This window comes from Battus philenor, unplaced genomic scaffold, assembly GCF_028537555.1.
Source record: "Battus philenor isolate CCGP_79_NKW_IND1 unplaced genomic scaffold, ilBatPhil1.0.hap1 SCAF_17, whole genome shotgun sequence".
Classification (NCBI taxonomy): Eukaryota; Metazoa; Arthropoda; class Insecta; order Lepidoptera; family Papilionidae; genus Battus; species Battus philenor.
The window spans coordinates 2,517,801-2,532,063 of record NW_027181679.1 but is presented as its reverse complement, the minus strand read 5'-3'; the positions used below and the strand labels follow the sequence as shown (position 1 = coordinate 2,532,063).

At 33.3% G+C, this 14,263-nt stretch overlaps 1 protein-coding gene across 1 annotated transcript; it reads left to right on the top strand.

Annotated features, from left to right (window-relative positions):
• Positions 1-529: 529 nt before the first annotated feature.
• LOC137920015 (dynein regulatory complex protein 11) lies at positions 530-13,123 on the top strand. The gene is made up of 11 exons (XM_068763249.1): positions 530-841; positions 1,746-1,969; positions 2,481-2,694; positions 3,658-3,856; positions 3,941-4,133; positions 5,437-5,653; positions 6,447-6,750; positions 8,049-8,324; positions 9,604-9,828; positions 12,080-12,207; positions 12,958-13,123. Exons 1-11 carry the CDS (start codon positions 530-532, stop codon positions 13,075-13,077), a joined length of 2,412 nt encoding a protein of 803 aa, XP_068619350.1. The 3' UTR covers positions 13,078-13,123.
• The last annotated feature ends 1,140 nt before the right edge of the window (positions 13,124-14,263 follow it).

Here is a 14,263-nt window from a genome sequence, read left to right as displayed (position 1 = left end):
TTTATTTCTGTGTACATCTAAAAATATTGAAAAAAATCACAACAGTTAAATAGCAAAATTATGCATTTTCTGCAAGCTTTTCGATTTAAACGGTTTTGACTTTAAAAGTTTAAATTTTCGATTTACACGTTTTTCTCATCTATCGTATCTACCGTGTAAATCAAGGATAGGTTTATAATGAAAATATATAAACAAATGGTATGAAAATAAACGTTTTCGCTTCTGTAAATTATACCTGTACTATATTGTGGGAAAGGCCCAAAAAGAAACAAGTTCACTGACGCACAACGATATGATAGCAATCAACCGCATAGTGATGGTTCGTTTGGTCAATATAACTGCGCTTATATAGTCACGTGCAATGCGGTTGAGATTGTTTTGCAATTCTTTTATTGCATACGAAACAATAGTTAAATCCAGTTGTGTGCTAATTGTTAATTACTTAGATTGTATCTAATAATGCTATGAATATAATTAATATAACATTACTTACTAAATTAAACAAGAAATTAATAAAAGAAGTGTAAACATGTCGAATAAGACTTACAACGATTTAATATGTGAAACATCCGAACTTATCGGAGAGGCAACACAAACAGATGAAGCGGTTTTCGAAACAGGAGCGGCTGAGAGGAATATATTTCAACCTCTTCTATCAGAGCTACGTATAAGATACACGATACTGGTTTCTAGATTAGACGAAATTTACGATCAATTGCTTCAGCCACAAAAGCGTTTAATTGTCAGACGTCTTTTGGAAGCTTGCCTGGGGAGATTGCTTGAGATTAAGTATGATTTGGTTGAAATTTACATATCTGACTATACATATGATGACGACGAGGTAAGCATTTTCCATGTTTTATATACGCTTGCAGAAGAATTCCTTTCTACGAGGACAACAAAAAGGTCATGTCCGACTTCCTCCTAAACACCTAAAGTATTTTTGACGCCTTTTAAAACAACGGGAACGCTTTCGCGTACTACAGTAGATTCAGCGGCATTGGCTTAGTGCTTTAATGTATCATACAGACGTGAGAAGATTAAACTCGCATGCGACCACTAGACCAGGATATAAATGAGTTCGATTTCCTCTAATTCATTGCCTTGTTAAAGGGTTTGGGAAAAACGAGGATACATCTTCAGCTACGTCCAGCTGTGGCTAGCATTTGAAGATCTCTTACCTTGTTTCTTTCTTCCTCTCCACAGCCTTCTGTAACATTACATAATGAGGAGTTACCGTGACCTAAACCGAGGCGATGGCCCAGCTTTGTTGGAACTGCAGTAACGTGTTGTGGGATTCTTTCTCTGTGATCAATTTTATTTCTGCGGTATTCCTCTTTTCAATGCGCCGATCACGTAATGTTGCTCCTACAGTATGAAAGCGTTTCCACAAAATGCGTTAATAGAAGTCTGTGAGATTTTATCCTATGGTTTAACTCAGTCCTTACTTCCATAGCTATGTGAAATCTGAGTAGGAATTTCTTAAGAGAGAATTTATTTATGATAATCAACGCACCATTGTTATAATTTGGTCACAATTGCTAAGAGTTTTAAAAGTCATATTAAGAATGATGTCTAAGTTTAAATGGGCTTGTACTATTCAAATTTTGTCTGACTTTGATACTCGCTAAATATAAAAGTTTCAAAAAAATCTGGTGCTATTTGATAGAACATCGAGTGTTACTTGATACAATCAATATCGTTGAAAATTAAACTAAAATTTTTGAGGCTATACTCCGTTTCAGGCTTTACAAAAATTGCAAGTGACACCACAAGAAGCAGAACCTTGTGTCCCACAATATTTCGTAAGAGAAAGAGAAGACGAAATAAAATCACGTCGAAAGTTTATCACGGACACATTATCGAAACTCGGCCACGAGACAACTAAACGTCCGTCTATAGTGCTGACTGAACAACAGGCAATCATTATTATACAAAGCCACGAGAGAGCTCGTCAAGGAAGACTCAGGTTTTACTTGATTTATTGTAGTATTCTTAACATCTTTACACAATTTCGGTTGTCTTTCAAACTTACTACATTGTTATAAAAAATTGATTGCCTATAAAGCCAAAATTTTAATTCATAGCGGGAAAACAAAATTTATTCACATATCGCTTTTATCTATAATATGATTGGTGATAGGTCTAATATCTTTTAGAGGGTGAATGTACAGCTTATTTGTTTGCAAAAAGCCTTTACTTCCAATTATCCTGTATGAAGAGGTCGCTTTGAAACTCTATAGGAATACGATATGTCAATATCTTTAGACAGTGGAAAATATACTGTTATAGATAGGAAGCCATAATTAATTTAATGAAAACAATTTCTCTTACTATGTTAACATAACCTTGTTTATTATTTCTCTTTTAAAGCTTATACCTATCACCATATATATTTATTCTCATCGACCAGTCCTTGACATTGATAGCGATCTTACTAAATATAAGTGTTTAAATATCAATTTCGTTAACTAATTCAGAGGCCAGTTCATGAAAGAAATTAGACTTTTAAAAGAAAAGGGAAGAGATCAAAAAGGAGAAATGTCTGCAACTGCAGCTACAGCCATACAGAGGGTTTGGAGAGGTTTCATAACTAGAAGAGCGACGAAAAAGAGAAAGAGAGATGAACAGCTGCTGATAGGGATGGAGCTAGCGCCATATACAGAATCACAAGCGTTAATCAAAGCTGAAGAGGTAAAAAATACTGCAAGTTTGGTATATTTATAAAAATATTTACACATATATATAATGTATTTAAAACTAATATTCGGTACATTGAAAATTTACACATTTTTTTAATTTTTTTTCTTTTATTATGTTGCCTTACTTGATACCTACATGAAACTATCTAAAAAAGAACTAACTTCTCGCCTACACTATTCTGCCCGTAGATATGTTTGATTAAGACAACAACGAAACAAATCATAATATAAAGATGAATGAATAAAACTAATCAATTGAAATTTAAAATTTTACTTACTTACTTCGCTGGCTCAGTGACCCAAAGTGGGTCTTGGCCTCCGAAGCGAGAGACTTTCCCTTTCCTCTATCTTGCGCCATCGTCTGCCATTGGTTGACATTCAATTCGCGCAAGTCTGCCTCAACGCGATTGATCCAGCGATACCTGGGTCTACCCACTGGTCTTCGACCCCTCGGTTTTTCCAGGTACGCTACCTTCACGCACCGATCCGATCCCATTCGCTCCAAGTGACCAAGCCAGCGGATTCGTTGAGCTTTATATTCGCCAATGATATTTGGCTGTGCTACTAAAGTCTCTATTTAAAATTTTATAAAATATTTTGTATATCAGCGAACTTTCAAGTTAAAATAACAATGATCCACATAGTGCGCAGAACGTACAGTCGCTGAGGGCTTATGTTTTTGGAGTTTGACCACGGACCTGCAAGCTCAGCGAATAACTTTCACCCACGAGGATAGACAACCTTGTCTTGTTACCGAAATGCGCTTGATGCCAGCTACTTTCCACATTAGGATCCTATTGAAAATCTATGTGCAGAAGTTTTAAGGCTGAAATAAAATATTCAGAACTATAAACTTCCCATTTATCTTAAGTAGATTAAACAATAAATTTTATTAAAATTAAAAAAAATCAAAAATATTATGTTCAAGGTAAAAGCCAATCGACGTGTCCTCCAGAAAGAACGTGAGAAAGAATATCAACAAGCATTGATAACTACAGAGGGAGAATTACGAAAACAGCACGAAGATAAAATAAAGGAGAGAATCGGAGACGAATTGAGAAGATGGATTTCTGAATATTACGAAAGAACAAACAAACTACCTGAGTTCCCATCGGAAGAAGGAGGTGGGAGTAGAACTATGTTTAGTAGACAAGGTAATTTGAACTTTACTGTGTACAAGACAAAGTCGATTTTCATTCTTACATGTATATTAAATAGCTTTTAAAAATTTTATGAAGGGACCAGCGCCGAAAGTGATCTTAGCAAATCTTCTCCGGTGTCTTCTAAAGAGTCAAAGAAGAGTAAAGAAAGTAAAGACAAGAAGAGCGCAAAAACAGATGATAATAAGAGTAAAGATGATATGGATGATTTGCAGAACTACAGATGTATGAATTCAGCTTTTCTTCAAGACATCATTAGTGCAAACGAAGAGTACGTTATACCAACATTACTTATACTAAAATTACCTTCTATAGCCTTTTACAGCTTCTTGTTAAATTTCACCACAAGTGATAGAAGATAGAGAGCCTAAGACATTTTACAAAAATACCTACGTAAAATAAACCTGGCACTCTGTGTTTGGCACTAATCGGTGTAACGTAACTCCTGAAGATGTCCCGTGGAGGGGTGAAACACGTGTTGAGTGATTTGGCGGTGGCAGTTGTGTGATTCGCATTGTTTGCCGCATACGCATTTATCAGCGGGCTGGCGGGCGGTGTAAAGTACAAAGCATGTGTCTGGAATTTAAATTTCAAAAATTATATATATATATATATATATATATATATATTCTACTTATCTAGAAATTTATTTTAAATTTGGCAATTAAATTGATAACAGCAATCCTCAGTGATTCTTAAAATGTTGATAAGTTAATACTGGTCGGTTTCTGAATTTTAACAACGTGAATAGTGATTCCGAATATCAAATTAGTTGGAAATATAATCTTTCAAAGAGCAGCAAATAGTCAGCGAGCAGTAGATTGCCTCTCTCCTCCCTGATTTTTAGCAACTAAGATTATATGTTTCACGATATTACTTTCTATGAGCATGTACAACTAGCTATACTAAGGTTGTGTGAATTTTGGCTCATACTTGATTTATAAATCATAATAAAAATATGCCTTGAAAAAAGCCTACAATCAAAAAATTAATCTTAAGTAATAAAAGTAACTGGCAATTCTTATCTATTTAAAGCCAATAAATACTTTAAAAAAACATGAACGTCTTTTTATAACATTCGGTTTACGTAATTATATATTTAGATATCAGAATCAATGTGGCGAATAGATATATACACACATAATACACAATAAAAATAATTATTTATTATATTGTCATATGTAAACATAAAATACGAATACCCAAAATACTTATTTTATAGGTGTCTGTGTTAAAGAGGCTATAATATTTATTATGATATAAAGGTAATTGATTAATCTATAAAGGCATAGAGACTGTTTCTGTTGATGTTGATGCAGTCAGCCCAGGGGCTTTTACAGCTTCATCGGACCTGAGTTCACGGAATGCATGGGTCCCTGAACTTGTCAAAGGTATAGGAATGTGTATTGATGTCCACCCACGTTTGTGTATATGCGTGTTTTCTTCATGCCAAAATTTAGTATTAACTGCATTCTCATTTCACTTAGTTTTTAGTGCAATATTCTAACTATGCTAGTCACTTTTAACAAACACTTGATTGATAGATGTCAATTTTAAATAGAAATTATTTTCAGATTTGAGGACATGTGGAAATTTAAAGAAATAGATTACGATGATAGCAACGAAAGATATCATAAAGATATAATTCAGAGAGAAAAAATGGTTAAAATAGAACAAGAAACAAGAAACATCGTAGACGACATGATGAGAAGCGAACTCGATTTATTGCAAGCAGCAATCGATAAAGATAGATCGCATAAGGGAAAGAAAGCGAAAAAACCTCAAAAAAAGGTAAACTTAACTTTTTTCTTCGTCACAGAAGGCTGTACCTGCTCTGGTAAACTTGGTGGTGAAGTTGACAAGCTTTCATGCCACCGGATTTTCACAATATCTTTGGTAGTCTATGATCACTGGGTTGGTGGAGATCCTCTAAGCATTTCATACTCAGCCTGCTTTATTTATATACTCGTCCTTGGAGGGAAAATAACGAGGTATTTGGAACTCATATTAAAATACTTAATAATGTCTGACATCAACAGTAACGAATAACCACGCACCCTGGTATCGGGGAATATAAATTTTATCTTTTCCTCCCTATTAAAAGCGCATTGGAATATAAAACGCATCTTATTTCTCGGCATGTATACTAATCCGGGCAACTATTTCATATGAGTTTGCTGGTCAAAAGTCAAAATTCGATCACCAGTGCGATCATGCATAGTTGCGAAGAAAAGGGAGAGTGGTGTATCGCAACAGAGACATTGTTTTTCAAACTTACCTCTGCTGTGGAAGGAGAGATGGAAGCCTTCTGTTCACCGTCTTTGTTGACTACAATCAATTTGGCGATAATGTCTTATAGTTTTAATGCTATGTACCCAAAGTAGGAAAGAATTCGTTTGTATCAAATAATGAGATCGTAAACAGTATGATTTGACACATATTATGATCCACATTCATCTGTAGCATCACATTTCGATATTGTCAATCTTGATCAACATTGATGGCCAGTCATGTAACTTTCGTATGCATACTCAAACGAACATACTTTTACATAGACTTTTCTATTTATCCTAAAAACTTTTAGGTTCGTAGAGGAGGTAAGAAAAGTAAAAAGAAGAAAGAGAAAGACTTAACGCCTGATAGAACAACTGAATCACTTTTCGAAGAGCTGGTCGCTAATGGAATCATACGTCCGTATCCAGTAGTAAAGATCGATGATTTCATCGGAGAAAAAAATTATGTTGCATCCGATTTGAGAAAACAGGGACGCGAGCCGTTACCCTGTCTGGGTGACATACGGCAGCTTATAAAAGAGTATTGCATACTACCACTTGGATCTGAACATGTTAGAACTAACGCACCACAGATAAGATCAGTATTGTTAACAGGTATGTATAAAGGCTTATTGGTTACGAGTATACATGAAAAAGCTTACTTGCTATCAAATATTGTATACACTCTATCTAAAATGAATGGGTTCCGAAATGATAAATAAGGCAATATAGGAAAAATGTTAAGTAAGGTAATATAAGGAAATGTGTTTTCAAAATTCAAATAACTGCATATTAAAGTGAAACGTTGTTTACTATTTGCCTGTCGCATTCTTATAGAATACATACATATATTAATGTAAGAAACATATTTTAAAGTCACCACTTTACACAGGATGTTTAGATATAGATGAAATAACTTTTTGCTGACAAATAAGCTATACATTCACTGCTTTTAAGATTGTTTTTACCACTTCTTTTTCACTTTTAACCATTCATCTTGTATATGTGTAAATCGGTTATTAATTTTTCTTACTTAAAAGAAAAATTGCTATCTCGATCAAAGAAGATTGACTCAATAATAATGACTGTGACTATTTCCAAAGACATTATGTTTTAAAACAATAATAAAATATCTAATGGATTCAGGCGTTATTTTGCGGAAGTCTATCCAAATAGGAAAAGGACCAATATATAGCTACTTCCGCCAGGCAGCAGTAGTCGTGCAATAAAGTGCCCCCGCCAGTCCGCTGATAAATGCGCATGCGTACTTGTACATGCGTGCGTGCTACCACCGTTAAATTACTCAACACTTGTTTCACCCCTCCACGGGACATCCTCAGGAGTTATGTTACACCGATTGGTGTAAGGAGTAAGTAGTAAGTAGTAAGACTCTGTGTTTGACACTTTATTGCACGACTACTGCTGCATTGGCGGAAATAGCTATATATTGGTCCTTTTCGTAAATAAAAAAATACTTCGATTTTTTTCACGAAAGGCATCGATAAAGAGTAGACAGAAGGTACAAATATTAACGTAAGCGAATTAGCGTGCCTATAAGAAGCGATAAAAAGACATAGGAATTTATAACATTATATATACATATGTTTTAGTACACCAGTGAGTGACGTTCTTAAATATGTAGTTATGGTATCCTGATCATATACAAGAATTGAATATGTCCGAACTGATGTTAGACGATATTACATATAATATGTCTCTGTTTGGTAGTTTCCCTTTCGGCTAAGGATTGCGGTTCCTCTATCAGCTAGCTGTGTATATTTACGCTTTGCCCTCGGCTTTACGCTAGGTAATGAAACTGAATTTCCTATGATATCCGATCGTAGCACCTTTTGATTACTTGCAATTATTTGTAATTACGTTTAATATTAAGGGAATAAAATAAATATTTTTAGGTCCATCTGGAAGTGGAAAGAAGATGCTCTTACATGCAATTTGCAGTGAAGTTGGCGCAACACTCTTTGATCTAACGCCGGCGAACATAGTCGGAAAATACCCTGGGAAGACCGGACTCATTATGTTGATACATTTAGTAATGAAAGTATCAAGATTGCTACAACCTAGTGTTATATGGATGGATGACGCGGAAAAGCCTTTTGTGAAGAAAATACCTAAAACAGACAAAACGGATCCAAAGAGATTAAAAAAAGAATTATCGAAAATTATAAAAGGTACGTTTTTATCGGTCAGTGGTAGCCTAGAGTTGAGGACGGACTTGTGACCTTAGGTCGCGGGTTCGATTACACACGGGATACACTCAACACAGAGTCTGTGTTTGGCCCTAATCGGTGTAACATAACTCCTGAAGATGCCCCATGGAGGGGTGAAACACGTGTTGAGTGATTTAACGGTGGCAGTTGTGTAATTCGCATTGTTTGCCGCATGCGCATTTATCAACGGGCTGGCGGGCGGTGCACTTTGTTGTGCGACTACCACTGCATGTGTGGAAGTGGCAAAATATTGGTCCTTTTCTTACTTGGGATGGACTTCCGCATAATAACGCCTGATTCCATTAACTACAGTATATAATTCAAAATTTGTGCAATAATTGTTTATGGTTGCCACAGCTTATTAACAAGTTTCCAGAGGATGAAGAGTGTCCTTCGAACGTTATAAAATACATTGCGATCGCAAATCCTCCTGCTAAGTGTGGCAATTTTAGTAAACACCCATAGATCTATATCTTTATCTGTATACCTTTTGGTAAGGTCTTATTAGTACCTTTAAATAGGTGTGTGTAGGCTGAATCGACGACATTTTAGTACATTAATATTAAATAAAAATAGTATTAACACGATCACGTTTCTTTCTCTCTTAGTCACATTAATATATGTGTATTTGAATGTGTTTGTGTGGTGTGTTTGAATTTGTTAGTGTGTTTTCTTAGCACAGTAATCATGTCATATACAACCTAACAATTATTTTAAAATTAAAATTGTCCTAAAACATATCCCTCCCACAAAAATATCTATGGGGGAATTTACCATAATCGTTCCACTTGGCAAGCGCAGAGGTCGCAACTGCTCATCCTCTGAAAACTTGTTTATCAGCAGTGGAAATCCTATGCAATTATTTCACAAAGTGTGAATTACATAATATTGTATCTCAGGATTGGAACTCGCGATCTACGATCTTAAATCTCTTGTTCTGCCGCTGGACTACCAGAGCTCATCATCTTTTGCCTATTTCTTCATTAAAAATAAAAGTTTGATGAATTAATACAATATTAAATTGTTTAAGATCTATATTTACGTTCAAAATTTCCTAAATTAATACGCTTTTATATTTTCTTATCGTTTAATAATGCATTAATGATAATAAAGACGATTCGAAACCTGCACGGAAGGAAACCACAGTATTACAAGTCTTAAAAAACACAGGATTCTTATTTAATAAATCACGATATTAAAATTTACTATAATCAAATAAAAGTAAATATGTACGTTACAGCTATTTGTCCGGAAGACAGAGTACTGTTCGTTGGAACATCAAGAACTCCCTGGGAAGCGGAACAGAAACTTCTTTTTCAATGTTACACCAAAGTTATTCAAATACCAAGGGCCGACTACGGAAGTATTTCACTTATGTGGAGGACAAAGCTTCACAGAGCTGGCGCTTTATCACAAAAACTAGACGTATCTTGTCTGGCAAGAGTCTCCGACTCTTATACGATAGGTAAGTTTACTATTTTTACCATGAATTTATACTTATTTATATTTATTTTTTATATTATTTTTTTTTATATTTATTTATATTTATTCTTACATTTGTATGTGTGTATTAAAGATAAAACTATTTATAAGTTTCGTTGTAAATAAACTAAGAAAGTTCGTAAGTAAATAAAGTTATTGCTGTATTTACCTTTAGAAAAAATTGTGTAAGAAAAATTGTAAAAAAATTGTAAAACGCTGTCGTGCCTTTCAGCTGGGAGAAGAAAGATCCGTATCAAATAGCGGCTATCCTCACCTAACTGTCTGCGTTTAGTTTAAGCGAAAAATAAATATTGTAAAAAAACACTAGCGATACAAATAAGAATTAATAAATAAAAACTTATTATTTATGAACGTAACTTAGTTGTTACACAGATTAGTGCTAGTAGCACTAATCTGTGTAACAACTCCTGAAGATGCCCCGTGGAGGGGTGAAACACGTGTTGAGTGAATTTACGGTGGCGGTTGTGTAGTTGGCATTGTCTGTCGCATGCGCATTTACGAGCGGGCTGGCGGGCGGTGCACTTTCATGCACGACAACCACTGCATGTGCGGAGGTGGCTAGATATTGGTCCTTTCTTATTCAGGATGGACTTCCGCAATGTAACGCCTGAATCCATTAAATACGTAACTTAGTTGTTACTTTTTTTTTCTTGACGTTTAACCGTAAGGTCGATGTTATGTCATGAGAAATATAGATTAAATAAAAATATTACGCTGCTTAAAATAAAATAAGAATAAAATAAACAAGTGTTCTGAACAATACCATATATACATATATAAATTTATTTATGTGTGTGCGTGCGTGTGTGTGTGTGTGCGTGTGCGTGCGTGTGTGTGTGTGTGTGTGTGTGTGCGTGTGTGTGCGTGTATGTGCGTGTGTGTGCGTGTGTTTGTACAGCGGTAACTTAGTAAGAAAGTTCGTATTCCAAATTCGTATTATTACATATTATAATTTATTATTATTTACGTCCATGCAAACTTTGTACAGCTAGGAGTTATTTGGCTTTCGCATTCTAATAAACATAATGGATTAATATAACTTATTTCACAGTTACTATTTAAATAAAGATTGATTCTAAATAGGTGTAAAAGCTGAAAGGTGTCGTATATAGCTCATTTGTAATAAATGTATAAAATTTGAATTGTATTAATATCTTTAGTGATTATAAATACGCTGTTGAAACTCTATAGATATGGTTTCTGTTTTAGAATATAATTTGTCTATTTAAAAAATATATCTTTTGTAAAATTAACAAATATATCTGTCATATAATAGCCAAACATTTTTACATATCTTTAATTATATTTAATTGTGAAAAAAAATAAAAATTTTTGTTTAGAATAAAATACAAATTACTTTCTACTCTTTGGCGATAATGAAACATTAGAATCTACTTATTAAAAATATTTTTAAGCTTTATAAAGATATACTAACAAATTAAAAATATCACATTTGGCTTTTCATACAAATGAAACATTTAATAACTAAAATCAAAAGTCTTTAACAAAGTATATAATGAACAATAATGAAAATGAGTTTAAGGTTATATGCTCGAAACAAAACTAACATTGTTAGAAATAAATGATAATTGGAAACCAGAGCTTATGGAGAAAAAGAGATAAGAAATCGAATTTCAGCAAATGAGTTTTGTCTCAAAGAAACATGCACATTTTGTTCATTTTCACGATAAGACTTCAGATTCTTATAGAACAAAAGAATTGAATGGGATATTAAGACTGAATATTCCCTTTCCTTATCTTCATCGTATAAAAACGAATGGACTTAAATGCTAAAATATTCTGAGAAAGTTTTAAACAGAGCTGTTGTTTTCTTATAGGCTATACTATTCTTTGACAAAAACGCTATTCAATTTTTAATATTTTTATAACGATACACATTTATTTAAATCAGGGGTGAGCAACCTTTTTGCTAAAAGTCACAAATTAAATTTTAAATTTGTTTGGCGTGCTATCATAAAATATAATTATAATAAACATTAAAATTAAAAAAGTAAAATATTGAAAGAAAATTGGGCACACTCTTCGCGTTTGTGTAATCATTACAAGATTTATTTTCAAGTTCCAAATTTAACTTATTTTTTATAGTGTGCAATTTACTTTATTAAATTCTCTTTTATTAATTATCTTTGTGTCTGTCTGACACAGTGAGTTTTAGTGTGATAATAAAGTTGACATTTGCAAATTGTTTATAGGCACATTGCTATCGGCGCTTGATGACGTTCTGACCACCAAGAGACGCCTCCAGTTAAGAGTTCGTGCTCTCACAGCCCAGGAGGTGGCAGTTCAACTTAGTTTTAGAGAACCTGTGTACGCGGAACATGTAAGTATTTCGATCAAAATTTACCCCAGTCTGTATATAACAGCAGCTGTTATATACATTTGTCAAATATTTTTATTCAATAAGGCTTTTATACGCGCTTTTAAATTGTCAATTATTTTTACATTTTAAGTAGTAAGCTATCACCGGGTCAGAACGCTGATCTGTTGAGAATAGCCAGCCAGAAACTCAACAGTTTTTCTTTTAATATTTCATCTGTACATTATAATATCAATCTTGTAAATGAGTCCACAAAGTTCCACACATTTCAATCAATTAAAAACTCTTGATTGCTATAAGATTTATTTATATTTTATATAGTATTATATAAAGTCTTGTATTCACAAACTTTTTGGTGATATTTAAATATTTGTTTATAATAAACATTCGTTGTTTTCCGCCGGCTTCGCGTGAAAAGCATTGCTATTGTAGGTGTGATTTTATAATTTTTTGTAATTTTTAATAATTTTTAAGAAGCTATAAATATTCTAGCCAAATTTAACACCCATATATATGTGCTAACACACGTTTAAAATACACCGTTCTGGTTTTAATTTCTTAAAATGCTTTCTTAACTGAACTCTATTTAGCAAAATTAATATTCCTACTACATTTTAAGTTTTTAATCCTTATAAATTCAAAAATATCGTGATGAGTCAGTGCATTAGTGGAAATCTCTTATTTATATTTAAAGCGTAGATTTGAACCATTATTTAATAGAAGTTTTTAAGCTTTCTTCTATTCTTGTAACAGGATGTAGCGGCTGAAGCTTGGTGGTATAAAACACCTTTAGAAAGACGCCGACAAAAAGTACTTCAAAGGCTCGAGGAGTTGGAACAAGAAAACGAAGAGAAGGTCGCTTTAGTTAAATGAGAACCACTCAGCTATATGCATACTTTGGTATTTTAAAGAATGTTCTAGAACTTGTCTTCATTAATTAGTTGTAACAGCTCAATAAGAATTATTACATAAATTATCACTATTTTAGAAAGGAATGTGAATAAAAATAAATTATAAAAATAAAGTTAACCGAAAATGTAATTGCAAGAAGTGTAGCGAAGAATGGGAGGCAATGTGTGAATGAAATTTAAACAGATGCTGTGAGAATAATAGATAATATGAACACTAAAGATGGAAGAATAGAAGAAATTGTAAAAGACGTGAGAGGGAGAAAGTGTGTATTAAAAGAATGATATGATAAAATTTCAGTAGTTTTAGTTCCTATCCTAAAAACATGAAAGCGAGTACGAGTGCGTAAAAAATAAGAAATGTTACTTACGTAAGTTGTGGGTTTGAGGCGGTAAATAAATTTGTAAAAAATAGGCTTTAGATAGTAAAAAAAAGTCAGTCATTTATGAATAGTGAATAATCAATACGCACTAGGCAGTCTTAATAAACGACTATTATTATTTTTAATTTTATAATACTAAAATATATTAACCCTTGTTTTTATTCTACATCAAAATAATTTACATTTCAAATATTAGTTGATTTAACCCTTTCAGGACCATAAGGTTACGGTACCTTATTTAATTAATTTAGCTAGATGTAATGAATTAATAGGCATCCTAAAAATATAATTTATACTAAAAATTCAAAAAAGTTTTACATTTTTTTTGGAAATTTATGGGACAAATATGTCCCTATGGTCGCTAAGGGTTACTTTCTACTTAAACTCTAAATTTTGGTTTACTTGTTGGTAAGTCTGTTTTGTTGTAAATAATGTACATTTGTTACTTAGTGTACTTTTTTTTACTTGTTTATGAATAATATAAATATAATAGAGCAAGTTATTTGTGGTACTCGGCGAAAAAATTCCTGTTGTTAGATGATTGGTTAATGATTAGATGGATTGTTTTTTTGAGACGTTGAAGGTTCAGGTGATTATTGCCGTTGAAGAGTCGTCGTCTCTTCAACCTCGACATCAAATACCCCTTGGTCATCACCTGTACAAGAAGTCTTTGGTCTTCGTCATCAAGCACTAACTCATCTTCCTCATCGCTATTGTCGCCCACAAAAATTTAAAGAATTTTATTTTTTCGGAGTTCAAAAACTCCAC

Bases quoted from the DNA above. Each gene is read 5' to 3' on its own strand.
- LOC137920015 (XM_068763249.1), top strand. From the start codon at position 530: ATGTCGAATAAGACTTACAACGATTTAATATGTGAAACATCCGAACTT. The intron at 6,751-8,048 runs GTATGTATAAAG...AAATATTTTTAG, and splicing joins AAGATCAGTATTGTTAACAG to GTCCATCTGGAAGTGGAAAG. The intron at 12,208-12,957 runs GTAAGTATTTCG...TTCTTGTAACAG, and splicing joins AACCTGTGTACGCGGAACAT to GATGTAGCGGCTGAAGCTTG.